The sequence below is a fragment of the Microtus pennsylvanicus genome, chromosome 2 (assembly GCF_037038515.1).
Source record: "Microtus pennsylvanicus isolate mMicPen1 chromosome 2, mMicPen1.hap1, whole genome shotgun sequence".
Classification (NCBI taxonomy): Eukaryota; Metazoa; Chordata; class Mammalia; order Rodentia; family Cricetidae; genus Microtus; species Microtus pennsylvanicus.
This window is the reverse complement of record NC_134580.1, coordinates 123,132,645-123,150,403: the sequence shown is the minus strand read 5'-3', so window position 1 is coordinate 123,150,403 and position 17,759 is coordinate 123,132,645. Positions and strand designations below refer to the sequence as shown.

At 46.4% G+C, this 17,759-nt stretch overlaps 1 protein-coding gene across 3 annotated transcripts in view; it reads right to left on the bottom strand.

Moving 5' to 3' along the window:
* Positions 1 to 2,150: 2,150 nt before the first annotated feature.
* Cfap61 (cilia and flagella associated protein 61) overlaps positions 2,151 to 17,759 on the bottom strand; it is a 270,585-nt gene continuing 254,976 nt past the window's right edge. For 2 of the 3 annotated variants that reach the window (XM_075962373.1, XM_075962375.1), the window contains one exon: positions 6,662 to 7,091. In XM_075962373.1, the coding sequence (XP_075818488.1) occupies positions 6,891 to 7,091 (201 nt within the window). In that variant the 3' untranslated portion in view covers positions 6,662 to 6,890. Of the gene's footprint in view, positions 2,276 to 6,661; positions 7,092 to 17,759 lie in introns of those variants that run through there. The other variant, XM_075962374.1, reaches the window with a different exon arrangement.

The window sequence follows — 17,759 nt, the reverse complement described above, 5'->3', positions numbered from 1 at the left end:
CAGGCACACGCCCGGCCCCGCCTCCCTTCACGGTCTGCTGCTCCTCTATGGGGAGGCGCACGTGCCTGGGCTTTGTGTATCTCCTCCGGGGGGCGCGGAGCCGCCAAATGGGCCCGTCCATCAGCACGACAATGTGTGCCCCCCTCCCGCGCGGGGATTACCCGCGGGTCGCGAGCTAAATAGCAACAAAGGAGAAGAATGGCCCCAAATATGTCAGGAGGGTTCAATCCGCGAGCCGGAGCCCAAGGGGAAATTGGGCGCGCTGTTGGGGTGGGGGCGGGGACGACCAGAGGGCTGCGGCTGCGGCGGGAGAAGGTCGCGGGAGCCCCGCATGCTGTTCAGGAAATCAGCGGGAAGGTTAAAGCGCTGCAAAATCGGGATAGCTAGCGGCTGGCGGGAGCCCTGGCCGCGGGACCCCAGGGTTCCGAGTATAAACAGGTCGGGCCTGCGGGCTTCGGCCGAGCGCGGTGTCTGTGCGCGCAGGCTCTGCCTGCTGATGAGCCTCGAAAAGCTTCTCTCGAGTTGGAGAAACTGTTGGCATAGCACGTTTTCGATCGTTCGCGGATGCGAGGCTGCAGCCCTGACTGGCTGGCTGACTTCCAAATGGAACTTGAATGTCTGAACTTACTTTCCTTTCCCTGAGGTCCTGAGCCCGGGGGATTGGCGTCCTTGCCAAGGTCAGACCCAGGTTTCAGGAACCTCCTGTCCGGCCGGGACGTAGGCAATGCCTGTGGAGCTGACCCAAGCAGGCCACGCGCGGTGAAGTTGGTTTCCACCCTATGCTAAGCCTCATGCATTTTCTTTCGGAGCGGGCATTTTGTCTGCGGGTTGACATCAGATGCTAAATCAAGGGCTCCAATCAAGGCGCTGCGGAATAAAGCAACCGCCTGTCTGGGCACCCCCCCCCCCCAGCCGTGCCCCCTTCACCTTTGTGAAGGAAATTAACCTCCCGCTATTGAGCGCGGGTCGCGGCCAATCTGGACGCAAAAGAGACGCGTGCTGCCGGGGGAGGGGGGGAAGGGGGGCCAATCTGTCCTCCGAGGGAGGCTGCTGCGTGAGAGGACCAGCCGCTTCCCTCATGCCACCGGGAAGAGACTAGAGCGAAGGACACCCCCGGTACACACACTCCACATCCTACACCCGGTTTGGACCTAGACCGGGCAACTTGTCTAGGACCCTCCTCCGGGCCCAGGGCCGAGGAAACACAAAAGATTGCATTTCTCGGGGAAAGAAATAGGTCCCTACGAAGGCACATTAGCCAGGACTGTCCTTCACCAGGGAACAAATAGCTGAGACTCATCAAATGTCATAGCTGTGGGGAAAATGTCACTTTACTGAAAGTGAAGGAAACATTTTTTTCCCCCTCGCAATGCTCTCCGAGACTAGATTTTGCTGAGTTTCAGTCACGCCTAATTCCACTGAAGGCATTTAATTGTTTTGGGGTTTCCCTCTGAAAATACCCTGGCTTGGAAATTAAATACAGTTTTTCAACAGAATCCACTCGAGTAATAAACTGTAATGGGGAGAGTTATTACGGTGAGTTAACCAAGGGGGGGGATCTTACGAGTTTATGTCTGTGATTTTTTTTAACTCATTAACTGAAAAATACATGACAGGAATGCTGCGATGGTTGCTAGTCCTTAAAAAGTTAGACATCCTAAAATAGATTTACAATTCCTGAATGTTTCTGAAAATAACTGGTGTTATTTCCTTGATCTTCTGAGCGCTGATTAATACGGCTGATGAAATTAGAGGAGGGAGAGGGGGATTCCGGGACAGCGCTGACCAATTTTATTTTCTAATCACGAATCCCATCTGGGTTGTAGAATAATAGGGCAGGGCTCGACGGTCTCCCCCCCCCCCCCCCCCCCCCGCAACAGGATATTGAGTCTTGCGTATGTAACACTCTTTTTATTCAAAACACTACCGGAAGAGTTAGTTGCCTAGTGAATTCTTAAACAAACAAACAAAAAAACCCACTAATAATTGTAAAGAAGGTGTGTGTTGGGTGGGAGGGGGGATGCATATGACCAACAACTGGAAAAAAAAAATCTTTGCTTGAGGGAATTCAAACAGGGCTCTTGATTTAGTCAGGGAAATCTATGCAGATTTTCAATGGATGTTTTTCACGCCGGTACAGTTAAGATAAATGGAAACTTGGAAAGTGAGGCTGCGCGCAGACACTTGCACGCATCAACCACCCTTCAGCAGGTGCAGTCCAGCAGTGGTGGTGAGTCTCCACCGGAGTCTGCGGAATTTTCTCAGAACTTGCTGCCTGCAGGGACCAAGCGATGTGTTTTACTCCTGGAAAGAGCAAAGCGCGCCCGCGGCCTGCTTCTCTACACTGCGATCCAGAAAAATGGACGCAGGGAGCAGGGGTGGGGAAACCTTGAGCTACTTTTCCTTCTTTGTAAGGGGGGGGAGTATTTAACGGAGTTGGTGGGAGGCAGATCACTGAAGTGTCCCTCTGGGACACCAAAACACGGACTCCTTTCTGGCAGGGACAGCTTGGGAAAACCTCCCAGGCCTCTCCAGTGCGTGTCCATGCAGAATGGGGTGTGAGTACCAGTTCCCCAGGCGGCATAACTGGAGGTTGGCTGTGTACCACCCTCTCCTATTCCTGTGTATGCGCTTGCCGTCGGGGGGCAAGCGTTAGGACTCACTGTGACCCTCAGCTCTGCTCCGAAAGAAAGTTTAGACGACTGGGAGTTTCTAGAAAGTGAGTGTCTGGGTACTAAGTACAGTCTTCCGGAATTTAGCCGCGGGTCTGGAGTTGTACTAACAGCTTTGGCCACTCTGAAGGAGACCCACGGGTTAGGGGTCTCAGCCCTTCGTGGGCAGGGGCAGGAAGAGCTTCTGGAGACACAAGGTTGTGTGTGTGTGTGTGTGTGTGTGTGTGTGTGTGTGTGTGTATGTATGTATGTGTCTGGGTGAGTGTCTCTGGTCCTTTCTGCTATTCTGCAGCAGCCGGCTCTCTTGATTTAACAGAAGCCCCCAGCTCCCTCCCACCCCCACCCCCCACCCCCCCGCTCCCCGGTTCCCACAAGCCACGACTAGAAGGCACCGAGCCCTACGTCCCATGGCCACCGCCAGGTCCCGGAGGGGCCAGAGTCCAGAAGCTTTGTGTTTGCAGGAATGAAGGGTTGTCTTGTCAGTCCCAGGGGCACGCGAGAGACACGCGCAGGCGGGATGCCGCCGCCCCTCCCGGCCCAGTTCGGCCTCTGGGCACCTTCCGGGCCTCTCCGCCCCGTAGGCCGCTGCCTTTGTTCGGCACATTAGCATAAAGCTGCCACGGATCTCCCGTTTAAATAATTCCACACAAAAGGAGAGTGCATGAAAGAGATCGAACAAGGGTGAAGCCGCGAGGCCGCGCCGGGCGCTGGGCGCTGGAGGGACGCACTCGAGTGTCCCCTCCCCTCCAGAGCCCAGGGCCCCGTACAATCTGCCGCGCACCCATTATGAAGCCACCGCTTTCATACCACCACCCCACCCCACCCCTGTGCCGTCGGGCCACCGCACACATTTTGGAGTGCCCTCAGGGCTGTTTGTTTTTGCATTGGATAGGGACAGTAAGGGAGGACGTAGGGTGGTTGGCAGCTAGAGGGGTGGTGCTGGCGAAGCCAGAAAATGTGGGAATGTCTCAGCTAGAACTTTCGGGCGAGCAGAGCGCTGGACAGCGCTGACTAGGCCGGGTTGACAATGAACCTGGGTGCAGAGGTAAAAATGAACCACAGAAGCGGAGTCAAACCCACTAAAGAGGCCGGCGACGCCAGGGCCAACACCCCACATTTCACATCACCATCCTCTGGGAACCTGAGGGGCACTTTTGGCCTGGGCCTGTTTCTGCCCTTGGGTTCAGGCACGTTTCTCTTACAACTTATCCTCGGAGCTTGCTTCGACCCCTCTCCCATCTGGTACACCCTTCCACCCTTTCTCTCCCACACCTCCTTTGACTGTTTTTCCCTCCCTCCCTCCTTCCTGTCATCCATTCCCCCACCTCTCCACCCCACGCACCACCTCTCTTTAGGCCAGTCTTCCTGTCTTTTCCTCTCCACCTCTCTCCTGGTCTTCCTCCTCACTTCCAGTCGCCCCTCGACCTCAGACTTTCCCTCTCCCCATCTCTTCCTGTCCCCTCCCCCGCAGTGTTTCTTCGCAGGTCTTGACAATCCCTTCCCCCTTCCTCATCACAGTCCTCCCTCCATCTCTGTCCTCCCTCAGTCCCCTCCTCCTTCTCTCCCTTTTCCACTCTTACCTTCTTTTTCCCTCCCTCGATCTTCCCCCACTCTTCTCATCCCCCCCCCCCCCCAACCTAGAGGCCAACGTGTGTTATTTTATTTGTCTAGAGAGAGCCTATTTGTTCAGTGATGTGTGGCCTCCTGGTCGCCTGCTTTAATGGGGGACGCGGAGGCTGGGTTTCTGTGAGCATTAGCATACAGCTGCCGGGCTCCCGCCCCGGCCCCGCGCTTACTTTCTGCCGGCCTTATCTTCACTTCTCTCAGCCAGAAAACAATCAACAGCTCCTCACACACGCGACTTTCCAGTCCGACCCTGTTAAGACTGGCTGGCCCAACTGCATTCTGTCCTTGTGTTCCTAAGTGTTTAATCTCTCTCTCTCTCTCTCTCTCTCTCTCTCTCTCTCTCTCTCTCTCTCTCTCTCTCTCTCTCTCTCTCTCAATATTGATTGGCTGATTTTTATCCTCCAGGCATGTTTTCTTTCTCTTTCACACCATTTCTTATTTTTCTTTTGAGTTCCTGTGAAATTTGAGCGCAGTAAAACCCACAAGAAGGTATTTATAGGAAGGTGGAGGGTACGCTGTTTTTCTAAGACCTGACATCTATGAGAACATTAGCAATATTAGCAAAGTAGCGTTTGAAAATTTAACTTTGGTGTTTTCTGGTTAAAACAATGCAATTCCAAGACAGACCCTCTGAGATGTTCCAGTGTAGTCTCTGAATTTTTATGGTGGCCTCTATTCTCCTGAAGCCCTTAAAAGAGACAGTTTCAAGCTATGACCAATGGCTGTGGGGGCTTCCTTTCTTAGGAAGCTTGTTCTCAACGACTGCACATATATGCCAAACGTTCCAGCATCAGAAACTTGCTTTCTTAAGAGTGGGACGAGGATTAAAATTTCAATGGACACCTATTGTAGGCTACAGGATGCTTCAAATGTGCTGCCTGTGTTGGGATGTCCACGACTCCCCTTTTAAAGGCAGCAAAGAAAACACTTTTGTGAGCAGATTTGTGCAGGACTTGCTGTTAAGGTTAACATAGTCATCTGGGGTCACGTTTGTGTAACTAGAGGCTTTATCATGGTAATAGTTGGCCACAAAAGTCATAACTGTTAAACCGGCTCACTGACTTTGTTCTGTTAATCTCTAGCCCAGTAGTATCCCAGGGCCTGTCACCCAAACCTCTACATTTGCTGAAGAGTTTGATCCAGGTCCTCTCAGGAGCTGGAAGAGCAAGGGAAGAGAGCCCGGTGCCTGAGTTGATGACCGTGAAATATGTGTTGGGTGTGAATTCTGAAGCGTGGACCAGCAGAAATTGGTTCCCATTGAAGTGACACAGTTTATACCATATGGCCATGGCTGCCCTCCCCCATCAATACACCCTGCATTTGTGTAAAACCTATGTGTGTAGGAATTAGTGGCATTTCTTACTTGCTTTGGTCTGACTGCAGAAAAATGGAAGTTTCGTATTCTGGAACAATTTTGTTGTGTGAGGTGCCAAGCAACTTGCTTGCTCCAAGTGTCAAGGAAGCTTGCAGCGGAGGTGGATGCTGGGTATAGACTTCTGGATTACTAGCTCCCATTTTGCCTTGTGGAAGCTGGGAGAATCTTGCCACTGTGCCTTTGTGCGTGTGTGTGTGTGTGTGTGTGTGTGTGTGTGTGTGTGATCAAACCCATAATGTGTACATAAAAACCAAGCCCAATTGTGGCTCAGTTGCGTCATGCTGTTCCTGTTTGTTTCTGAATTCATGTGCATTTGGAGGATGGCAATTAAAACTTGCTTTATAAGAGAAGGTTGCTTGCTTGCAACCCTCCTCCCTTTCTTTTTCTCTCCCTCTCTCTCCCCACTTTCTTCCCGATAGTACCACTTTGCAGTCCAGGCTGGCTTCCAAATCACTATTCAGCTCAGACTGGCCTTGAATTCATGATGATCCTCCTGCCTCATCCTCTGGTTGTGCCAGAAATGAGAAAAAAAAACCAATTCTGATCCACATCGGACACGCTAGGGACCAGACCTCCTCCTACCTCACTCCCCCCGGGAGGTCAGAGTCAAAGAAAATGAACTAGATTAATTTCCCTCTACATTTTTAGAATTTGAAATCTGTGTGTGAATTTCCTAGTCTTCCAATTTTTCTTAGTCTTTATGTTCTTAAACAGCAAAATGATTTTTCAAAAAGCAAAACAAAACAACCAAAAGACCAAAAATGGCTGCGAGAGTAGCCTTCTTGGTTTCAAAAGGCCAGGTAGGTTCTACCCAGTCCTCCTGAGGGTAGTTGACAGATTTAATTTCTCCTTGTCCGTTTACCAATTTTCTATTCTGTGTGCACGGTTTTATTTTTATATCACCCACTATTACTTGGTACGCATAGGAAGAGCTAATGGAAGTGGCATCAGAACACTCCAGGAAATCAAACAGACTCACACACAAGGTAAAAACAAGTTCTGCTCAGTAGGAGTTCATTTTATTGCTAGAGTGGATTATTCTGCAGAGAACCTGCCTATGTTTGTAAAAGCTCCCTGGCTTAGCAGTGCCGCACAGCCGAGCGCCACCTACTGGAGCATCAGGAAACCACCGGGGAGAGAGAGCGTGGACGCGGGGGAGGGGCAGGGGACGGCTGACCTGAGAGAGGAAGTGATGCCAGCGGGACCTCTGGCTGCAGTTAAATGATGCCGGGCCACGCGTACATGGGCAGGTGGGACTGGTTGTAATGAAGGTAATCCAGGATGCTCTTCTCCAGTAGGTTTTTGTAGATGGACTCCTCGAAAACCCTTTGGAGGTATTTCTGGGGCTTCTCGTTCAGGTTTATTTCCTCATCCACTATCTTGTAGGCCAGCTGCTCCATGGAAGGCTTGTCGGCCTCCTGTGAAAGCAGTCAAGAGGCCATAGTCAGAGCTTCCTGGGACTCAGCACCACCACAGCAGGGCTGGGTGGGCTCCCCAAGGACGGGAGCTTTTTAAAAATGATTCACAAAGGTGACGAAACACAGGTAATGCACGCTGCTGTTCTTAGCATTTTCAGTGGGCAGTTCAGTACACTCACACCACCGGACAGCCACCACCGTCATCTGTCACTTATCTGCAGAGTTTGTGTCCTGGATGACAGAAACGCAGGGACTCGCAGTCCTGTCCCCCTGTCCACCCCCCAGTCCCTGGCTCCTTTCGAGGGCACCTCAGACAACTGCCACCGCACACTTTATGTTTCTGTGGGAGGATTCTTTTTTTTTATCACGTAACATGCTGTTACTAACAAGGATGATGGTCTTAAGCCCTTAGTTTTTCAGATAACAGTTATCTGATTGCTTTAACATTTGGACACAACAACCCCGAGATTTCTGGTGGTTTATTGCTTTGGGCCTTGCTAAGGGGTATTGTTTAAGACATTCAGAATAATGTTCTCAGTAGAAATTTTAATAAACCTCCTTAAACACACGACCCAGGAAGAGTAAAGTTCTTTTAGACTGTCCACAATCCATAAAAAGCAGAGGTTTTCGGACAACTTGTAACATTTTGACACATACACATTGTGAGGCTGCACTGCACAGCGCACACTCCACCCCTGCATGCTACTCCGATCCCTCAGGTGGCCCTTGCTACAGGACCCTGACCAGCTACAGCAGGGTTGTGACTAAGGATTTTGAGCTGTGTGATCCTGCCATCATGGTGACTACTGATCATCCTCTCAAACAAAAGCCACAGTGTATTTACATCAAATTCTAACAGGCCTGTGGATTTCAAATAGAAAAAGGAATAGGAGTTCATTGTGGCGTTCTACTGGACCGGCACAGACTGAAGACGCAAGCCGTCTGGAGGCACATGACCATCTGGCTGTTTAAGCAAAGTATGACCAGGTTTGAGAGATTATAAACATGGTGTTTAGAGCAGTCAGGATATGGCACAGAAATGGAGATTGAGAGCCAAATGGTGGGCTGGGGAAAGGCAACTGATGCCTGGAACCATGGGCCGGAGTGCGAAAACATTGATGTGCCGGCACAGTCCGTGGAGACAAGCTGCTGTCCACAGGAAGCTGGTTCTTTTTACAGTTTTTCTGGAGGATTCTATCTGGCAAACATGAAGCATTGAACTGATAGAAAGAGGGGCTTGTTACTGTACAAGGCTGTTCTGCAGTGGTTGGAGGTGTGTGTGTGTGTGTGTATAAGATCACAGAATAGTACTTGTGACTTCTTCCCTCACATTGTACTTATCTGCCACCAGCTCACCTCCAAGTGCCCCTAGTGTGTCTGGCTTCTTTGACTTAACATAATGTCTCGGCTTTTTTTATAGTCTTCTGAAATTTCCTTATGTTTAAATTTCAGTTTTAGCTCATAATAATTGTGTATATTTATGGGGTACCATGTAATGTTATGATGCATGGTGAGATGATTAAGGCCAACTAGCATATCCAATGCTGCATATCCTCACCAGCTCTGTGGTAAGGACGTTTCAAACCCACCCTTAGGATAAAACTGGAATAATTGCATTATCATTAGCATCAGTGACCAGGCTATACAATAGGTGACTAAAACTTTTTCTTGTCAAAACAACCTCTCCCCTTCCCCCATTCTCCCGGCCTGGTCAGCTCCCTGCAGTCACCGTTCTTGGCTCTTCAGATTTTGTGAGATTATGCAGAGCCCGGCTTCTTTTACTTAGCAACAAGCTAACGCACATTGTTGCATGGACCGACTCATCTTAGGGCTGAACAGTGTTCTACTACTGTATGCACACCATGTTTTCTTTATCCATTGACCCATGGATGCGCAACTAGGTTGTTCCTGAATCTTGGCTATTGCTGCTGTAGTGAACACTGGAGTGTAGACATGTCTTCCACACACCCATCTCTTAATGAACTCCTCTCGAGATATACCCAGAAGCAGATCTGTTGATCACATGGTGGCTTCATCTGTGACCTCTGTGCTACTTTCCAGGATGGCCTCACTTACGTTCCCACCATCAGTGTTCAACAGGTTTCTTTTGTCTGTGTCTTCTCCAGGCTTCTAACTCTTTTCCAGCAGGATTCTAACAGGGTCTGGAAGTGGCTTGCTGTGTTTTTAATTTTCAATCCTTAGAGGTGTTAATCATTTTTTTCATGTTTATCGGCTGACAATTTGTAGGTTTCCCTTTGACAAATGTCTTTCAGGTCATTTGCCTATTTTTTAAAAATTAGTTATTTTATTTGTTTTGTTATCAAACTGATTTAAGTACCATGTGTATTGTGGATATTAGGCCCTTATCCAGTATGTGACTGCAAATGCTTCATCACAACCCGTGGGCTGTATGGATTCTGTTCATCATCTCTCTGCTGTAGGGGCAGCTTTTCAGTTGGACCTAGACCCACTTCTTCATTTCTGCTTTTCTTGCCTGTGCTTGGGTTATATCTAGAAAATTCTTATCCAGACATCAAGTCTTCCTCCTGTTTCCTGTTTCCAAGGAGTTCTCTTGTTTCTATTTTATAAGTGTTCAGATAAGAATATCAATTTTTTTGTTGTTTTGTATGTGAATGTCTAATTTTCTCATTGTCCTTATTGAAGAGTCTGTCCTGTGCCCATTGTATGGCATCTTTGTTTAAAAAAATCAATTGACGAGGGGGATGGAAAGATGGCTTAGTGGTTAAGAGTGCTAGCTACTTCTCCAGAGGACCAGAGTTTGATTCCCAGCACTCACACGAGGCTGACATGTCTGTAACTCCAGGTCCAGGGGATCTGGTACCCTCTTCTGGCCCCTTTGGGACCTGTGCATGCAAGTGGTGCACAGATATACATGCAGGCAAAACACTCATACGGAAAATAAAAATTAAAAAACTAAAACAGAACACCTTAAAAATCAATTCATTAAATACATTGTATTCATGTTTTAAGTTATCAAAGGAAAGTTTTAAAAAGGAATTCTTCCAGTAGATTGAAAACGTTAACTGCTACTTACTGACTTTGTTAATCAAGTGGCTTTTTCTCTCTCTGTTGGTGGAGGCGGTTCATTCCTGGCCATTCAGACCCAAAATAATTACACAGAAACTATATTATTTAAAACACTGCTTGGCCTATTAGCTCTAGCTTCTCATTGGGTAGCTCTTATATCCTAAATTAACCCATTTCCATTATTTTATATTATACCACGAGGTTTGTGGTTTACTGACAAGGTTAAGGTGCATCTGCCTCCTGTGGTGGCTACATGGCACCTCACTCACTCCACCTATTTTCTCCCAGCATTCAGTTTAGTTTTCCCTGCCTACCTCTATTCTGTCCTATCACTGGCCAAATTAGTCTTTTTATTCATTAACCAATAAAAGCAACACAGAATATACAGGACTTCCCACATCATCTCTCTTCTCTCTTCTCTTCTCTTCTCTCTCTCTCTCTCTCTCTCTCTCTCTCTCTCTCTCTCTCTCTCTCCCCCCCCCCCCCAGTCTTTATTTGATCTAACAAGGGTGAGTTCCCAGCTTCCTGCTTTGGCCATCTGCTGCCATTTTGAGCTCTCCTGGAACTTTATGCCAAGAAAGAAAAAAAGAGAGGAAGGAAGGGAGGGAGGGAGAGAGAGAGAGAGAGAGAGAGAGAGAGAGAGAGAGGAAGACAGAAAAAGAAAGAAAGAAAGGAAGGAAGGAAGGGAGGAAGAAGAAAGAAACTTCTTTCTTCCACAAGTTCCTTCTGGTCTTGGTATTTTCTTTCTCACAGCCACAGAAGCGTAACTAACACAGAAGCCACTTATTTTGTTTTCTTGTCTAGCTGCTCTGGCTGGAATATTCTGTACTATTATTGAATGGAATTGGCAAGAATGGGTGCTTTTTCCCTGTCCCTGATCTCTGAGTATGATGCTGTGAGCTTGTGTTTAGAACAGAAGGTCATGTCTCTGCTGAGAAGATCACAGGCTTTTGTCCTGGAAGATGGCTTTGGGGCTCATTATTTTTTCTTGGCTGAGTACTATTACATGTGTGAAGAGACCACATTGGTTTATCCATTGATATGCTGACGGACATGTGTGTGGTTTCCCCTGTCTAGCTATTCTGAGTGCTTTGCGTATTTGTGTACAGGCATTCATTTGAGTAACTTTCACGTCTTCAACGAAATAAGATACCTAAAAATACAGTTGCTGGGTCAGAGGGCTATTCTCTGTAACTATTTTAGGAATCAAATTACTTTTCATAGTGACTGCTTACCTTTGCATCCTCACTAGCAGCTGTGTGAGGATGCTATTTCCCCCACATTTACTGTCTTTTTTCAAAAAGATTCATTTTCCTGAGTTTGAGTGTTTCACCCACATGTACACCATGTGTGCGTCTTATGCAGGTTGAGTTCAGAAGAAGGTGTCAGAATCCCTGGACCTGGAGTTACTGACAAGTAGGATTTGACACGGGGGTGCTAGGACTTGAAGTAAGGTCTTCTGGAAGAGCAGGCAGTGCTCTTAACTGCTGCGTCTGGGTCACTGGGTCATCTTTCTCTAGTCCTGTCCTTTAAAAAAATTTTTTTTTAAAAAAAATTATGGTCACTTCAGTGAATGTGTAGTTGTATGCCATTGTTGTTCTGATTTTTACTGCCCTAATGATTAATATCATTGAACATCTTCTCGTGTAAGTGAGCATATGTGTAGACTCACACTTACTTGTTCGCATATTTGTTTGTTTATTTGTTTATTCTGGAAACTCACTGTGCAACTGAGACTGGTCTTGATCCTCCTGCCTCAGCCTCCCAAATCCTGAGGAATTCCAGGTGTGAGTTCTAAGGCCTGGTTACATCCAGGACTTTAGTTTAGTTTTATTCTGTTACTCTATGTGGCTGTCGTTATTTAGTATCACACTGATTTGTTACTGTTGCTTTGAAGTAAGGGTTGAAGTCAGAAAGTGTGAAGCCTTCCACCTTCTTTGTTCTGCTGTCTCTGGAAGACAGTTTGGGCCATTAGAAATCTCTTGTATTTCTATGTGAACCTTTCTACGTCCATAAACAAATGCCTTTGGGATTCTGATAGGATTTCACTGAGTCTGTAGAATGTTCTGGGTGGTGCTGCCATCTTAACAAAACTGTCTCTAATAAGCCTATGAACATGATGTCCTATTTATTTAGGTTTCTGAATCTTCCAGAACACTGGGTAGCTTTTCAGTGTCCAGTGTTGCGCTACTTTAATTAAATTGAGTCCCAAGTATTTTATTTTTTCATGTTACTACAAGCAGAACTATTTTCTTAATTTCACCTTATTCATTCCATTCTCACTCTATTCAGGCAGACGGCTGACTGCGTGTGTTGCTCTCGTATCCCGCAATTTTGCCAAGTGCATCGTTAGCTTTATTATTTTCTGGATTCTTTAGAATTATGTCATCTGAGAAAAGTCATAGCTTTACTTACCCCTTTCTAAGGCAGGGGCCTCTTCTTTCTTCTTTCTTGTTTATTTGCTCTGATTAGACAATCTTAATTGTCTTCCAGGGCAGTGTTGAACATAAGTGGTAGAAGGAGACATCTTTGCCTTATTCTAGCCTTCCAGGGTAAGCCTTCAGCTTTCAGTTATTCAGCATCAGTCTGATATTAGCTGTGGATTTTCATAATTTATCAGATATGGGACATTTCCTTCTACTGCTAGTTTTTTAATGTGTGTATATCTGTGTGAATGCCACATGTGTGGGTATGCCCATGGAGGCCAGCAGAAGGCATAGGATCCACTGGAGCTGGAGTTGCAGGGAGTTGTGAACAGCCTGATATGAGTGCTCAGATCTGAACTTGGGTTCCCCTCTTAGCCACGGAGCTGCCTAACCCTGACCCTACTGCTGGTGTTTAAATTATGAAGTGTATTTTCATTTTTAAAACATTTCCTTTCCTCCCTTTCTTTCCTTTTTTGTTCTGTTGTTGGAAACAATACCTCATGGAAAGGGTATCTTAAAATTTGCTATATAGCTGAGGCTGATCTTGACTCCCTAATTCCTCAGCCCCTAGTCCGTCCTCCCCAGCACTATGTTGGATACCATACCTGGCCTTAGTTTTCAGAGGTGATGACATTGTTTTCTCCCCCACCTCACTGTAGAATACTGTGTTGTGTTGCTTTTTGGTTTTGGTGTGTGTGTGTGTGTGTGTGTGTGTGTGTGTGTGTGTGTACTAGTCTACTCACATTCCCAGGGTAAATCCCATGTTGTAATGATGTGTAATCCTTTTAACATGCTGTTGGATTTGGTTGTTAATGTTGCAGTAGAGGATTTTTTTTTTTGTAGGATATCTGTACACTGTGAAGATGCATTGCTGTGGTTGGTGTACTAAAACAGCCAATAGGTAGGCAGGACTCTGGGCAGAGAAAGAAAACACAAGGAGGAAGAACTCCAGATGACTGGCAGGGTTGCCAGTCGTCCGGGGGACACAAGACATGCAGGAGGAGAGGCAGCAGTCGTGAACCATGTTGGCAGGATGTAGATGAATAGAAATGGGATGATTTAAGTTATAAAGACTAGTTATAAAGACGAGTTATAAAGACGAGTTATAAAGACGAGTTATAAAGACTAGTTATAAAGACTAGTTATAAAGACGAGTTATAAAGACGAGTTATAAAGACTAGTTATAAAGACGAGTTATAAAGACTAGTTATAAAGACTAGTTATAAAGACTAGTTATAAAGACGAGTTATAAAGACTAGTTATAAAGACTAGTTATAAAGACGAGTTATAAAGACTAGTTATAAAGACGAGTTATAAAGACGAGTTATAAAGACGAGTTATAAAGACTAGTTATAAAGACTAGTTATAAAGACTAGTTATAAAGACGAGTTATAAAGACGAGTTATAAAGACGAGTTATAAAGATGAGTTATAAAGACTAGTTATAAAGACGAGTTATAAAGACGAGTTATAAAGACGAGTTATAAAGACTAGTTAGGAACGAGCCTAAGCTACAGGCTAAGCATCCATGATTAGTAAGAAGTCTCCATGCCGTTATTTGGGGCGTGCCTGGAGGGACAGAGAAAAACTCGTTACAGTTTTGGAAGGAGCTCTAGTAGGCCTGAGCAGGGCAAACATGACGGTAATGCTTGTCCTACCCTTCTCCTCCATTCCTTCTTCCTTGCAAAACCTTTAGATTACATCCCCAAAGCCTATTCCTTATTTGGCCACTTTCTCCTCAGGAGGCTGACTACTGGGGTTGAGCTATAAAAGTACTGAAGTTTGGCAATCAAAAGCCTTCTTTCGGCTGCCCTAATTAACACGCCCAATCAAAACAAACTCATCCTAAAACAGGGTTTCCCTTTTTCCCTTTATAAACTGCTTCTTGCTTATGGGCCACATCTCCTCTCTCTCCAGAGGCAGTAGTCCTTTGTCCCTCTGGGACAAATATCCCTTCCCCCATCCCTTGTTTCTTTCCCCTTCTCCCTCATTCTCTATCTCCTGTTTGTCTCTTATTCCCTGCTCTTTGTCTCCACTTTGTGCTGAGAACTTCATCTTGGAAGAGTGTTGTGCTGATTTCAAGGACCCCTCAGTTTTTACATTTAAATCCATCTTTGCCTGGCCATGGTATCAGGGTAAGGGTCCTCTCTCCTATTTGTTTTGAAAGAGTTCAGGGAAGACTGGTGTTATTTCTTTAACTGTCTGGTGGAAGTCACTAAGGAAGTCATCTACCCCGAGTTTACCTTTGTTGAGATGGGTGTCTGTTTTCATGTGCCCATGGAGGGCAGAGGTCAGCTCTGGGTGTTTTCCTGGGGTGTCAGCCACTGTGTGTCTCTCACTGGCCTGGATCCAGCCCTACAGCATGGACTGGCAGGTCAGTAAGTCAGATAACCACTTGTTTCGTCTCTGCCTTCCTAGCACTGGGATTACAAGCAGATGCCACATCACCTGGCTTTCTATGTGTGTGCTGGGGACTCAACTCTGGCCCTTGGCTTTGCATAGCCAGCACTTACTGACCGAGCCACATTCCCTGCCCTGGTGAGAGGTTTTGCTTATTGATTCAATGTCTTCGTTATAGATCTGTGGAGATTTTCTGCTTCTTCTTGGGTCAGTTTCTAGTTTCTGTGTTTCTAGGAGTTTGTCACTTTTATCCAGGTATCGTCTCGTTATTTATAATAGTCTCTGAAAATGCTTTCTGGTTTTTATAAGCCTACAGGAATGTCTTTGCTTTTGTTTCTGATCTAGTAATTTATAAGTCTGACCAAAGGCTTAGGATTTTGTTGGTCTTTCAAACAACAGCTTTTGTTCTCACTATTATTTTCCCAGTCTCCAGTTCACTTATTTCTCTCTGCTCTATTTTTATCTTCCTTCCTCCCTCCCTCTCTTCCTTCCTTCTTCCTTCCCTCCCTTCTTCCCTTCCTCCCTCCCTCCTCTTCCTTTCCTGCTTCAGCTATTCAATTCAGTTTGTTTTCTTACTCTAGTTCCTTATGGATGGTATGGCATACCTTATGGAAGTATGACTCAGGACTAGTATTTGAAATCGCTCATTCCTGTTTTTACAAATATATTTATTTTTATGTTTATTTATGTGTGTGTGTGTGCGTGCCTGGAGCTAAAGTTACAGATGGCTGTGAGCTGTGAGGTTCTGCTATTAAGGGCACTTACGTTACTTCTCTCTTAAAGAAATTAGAAGAGTGAGTTTTGACTATACAAAATTTGACTATGGCCAGTGACCTGTAAGCTTCATCCATAGATGAAATGTAATGTTCATTAACATAATTAAAAACTGAAACACCAAGGATGTTATACTTAATGAGATCCTGTACTACTTGGTGATAAACTAGAGAGGAACATGAACTGGTTAAAACGTTTAAGAAAAAGGATTTCTGCTATTCTTTGATGCAGCTACACTTTCTATTTTCCTCTTGTCCTACATGACTGTGTGGTCATGGCTCGCCCAGGCAGTTTCGGTGCTGGGGCTGTCACCCCCACTCTTAGTTGGTGGTGGCTGGAATGGCAGAACCATCTTTTGCTCCCCAGATCTGGCACACATCCCTTTCGCTGCTCTTCTGTCTGGAGGGACCAGCTAGGCCTTGTTCTGTGGGACCTGAAGGTTTTCCCAAAGTGACCCTAAATCTGCATAGCGGCAGGCACCACACCACATACCCCTTCTCTGTGTGGCTTTCCCACTTGACAAATGGAAATGCTAAAAGCAGAACGGTGCCCACCGAGGTTCTTTCCCTGGTCCTCCGTGAAGCAGGCCACACCCTCTGCCTGGAAAACCCACAGGAATGATTAGAAGTCCTCGGTGTGCTGGTTGGCTTGGGTCAAAAGCCACTCCTGTCCCGAGTCGGCACAGCAAGCTGGCTCGCAGCTAAGGTCAAGCTGCGGATGAAACTTTGAGGGAGCCTTGAGGGGTCCTGGCAAACGTGATGGGTGCTGATGCGTTTAACAGTTTCTCAACGCTTGCTCAACACTGATGCATCGTTGTTAATGTGCCCGGCATTTTCGTGAGTTTAGACAATGGCGTAATGCTGCGGTGTCACGCAGAATAGTCTCACTGTCCTAAGCCACCCTTCACGCTTGCCTGTTCACCCAGGCTTCTCCCATTCCTCCAAATCCCGGAAAAATAGTGCTTTAGGAAATTGAATTTTATTGAAGAAAGTATGGTCTGTGGTAACAATTATGCTAAAATATGTTTAAGTTCTCCGCTTTTCAGTATTTATATCAGAAGCTGGCTAGTAACAAGAAAACACCACCTGTATCCTAAAAGCCCTGAGGACTGTGCAAAGGGTTAATCAAGGAGCTCAAAGGTGGGGCTCGGAAAGCTTTGTTGGGGTCACTCGGGGATAGACGAGTCTTTGCTCCTATGGCAGCTTTCGGCAGATCACGTTTTGAGAGGAGGGGAGGTGTCCAGGACATCAAGTAAAGACAGTAAGCGCTAGGTTTGTCTTCAACCTGAGCAGACCTCCTCCAGGCTCCAGCACGGAGCACAGAGCCTGTGGACCTGTACCCATCTTCAGTATATAAGTACAGATACTTCAGCATATAGCTCTGTGTATCCACAAGTTTCACACCAACAGATTCAATGAACAAGGGACCAAAAATACTTAGAAAAAATTACACCTATATTGACAGTGTTCATGTGCCATTTTCTTTTCAGTATTCCCTGAATGATGTGGTTCAAGTGCCACAAGGTTTTAGTAGGCAATTTAAGTAATCTAGAGATGATCAGATGTATGCAGAAACATGAGTGGGTTCTATATAAACACTGCTCCATTCTATATAAGGGACTCAAACATCTGAGCACGTGCTTCAGCATCCTTAAGGGTACTGTGTTCAGGGAGTGTCTATACACACGCTCCAGTCTGAATGACGTAAGCGCTGTGTGACTTTCGTGCGTACTCACATTGCTTCTCCCCCAAGGCTGTATGGGATTAACTGGAAGCATCCAAGCTTGTGGAGACTTTGACTCTTTAATGTAAATATTTCCTAGTGACACTGACCTGCTGGACTTTTACCTACGTGGACCCTAAGGTGTGCCATTTTCATTTAAAGTCTAAAACTACGCTTCCAGTTGGAATCTAGTTCAGATTAGTAAATTGCCTACATTTTGGAGCAGGCTCCCGAGGAATCGTATTGGAAATGGAAGGGGGAAGATGAGCTGGTGATTTGACCCTGCATGGCCCCAATCC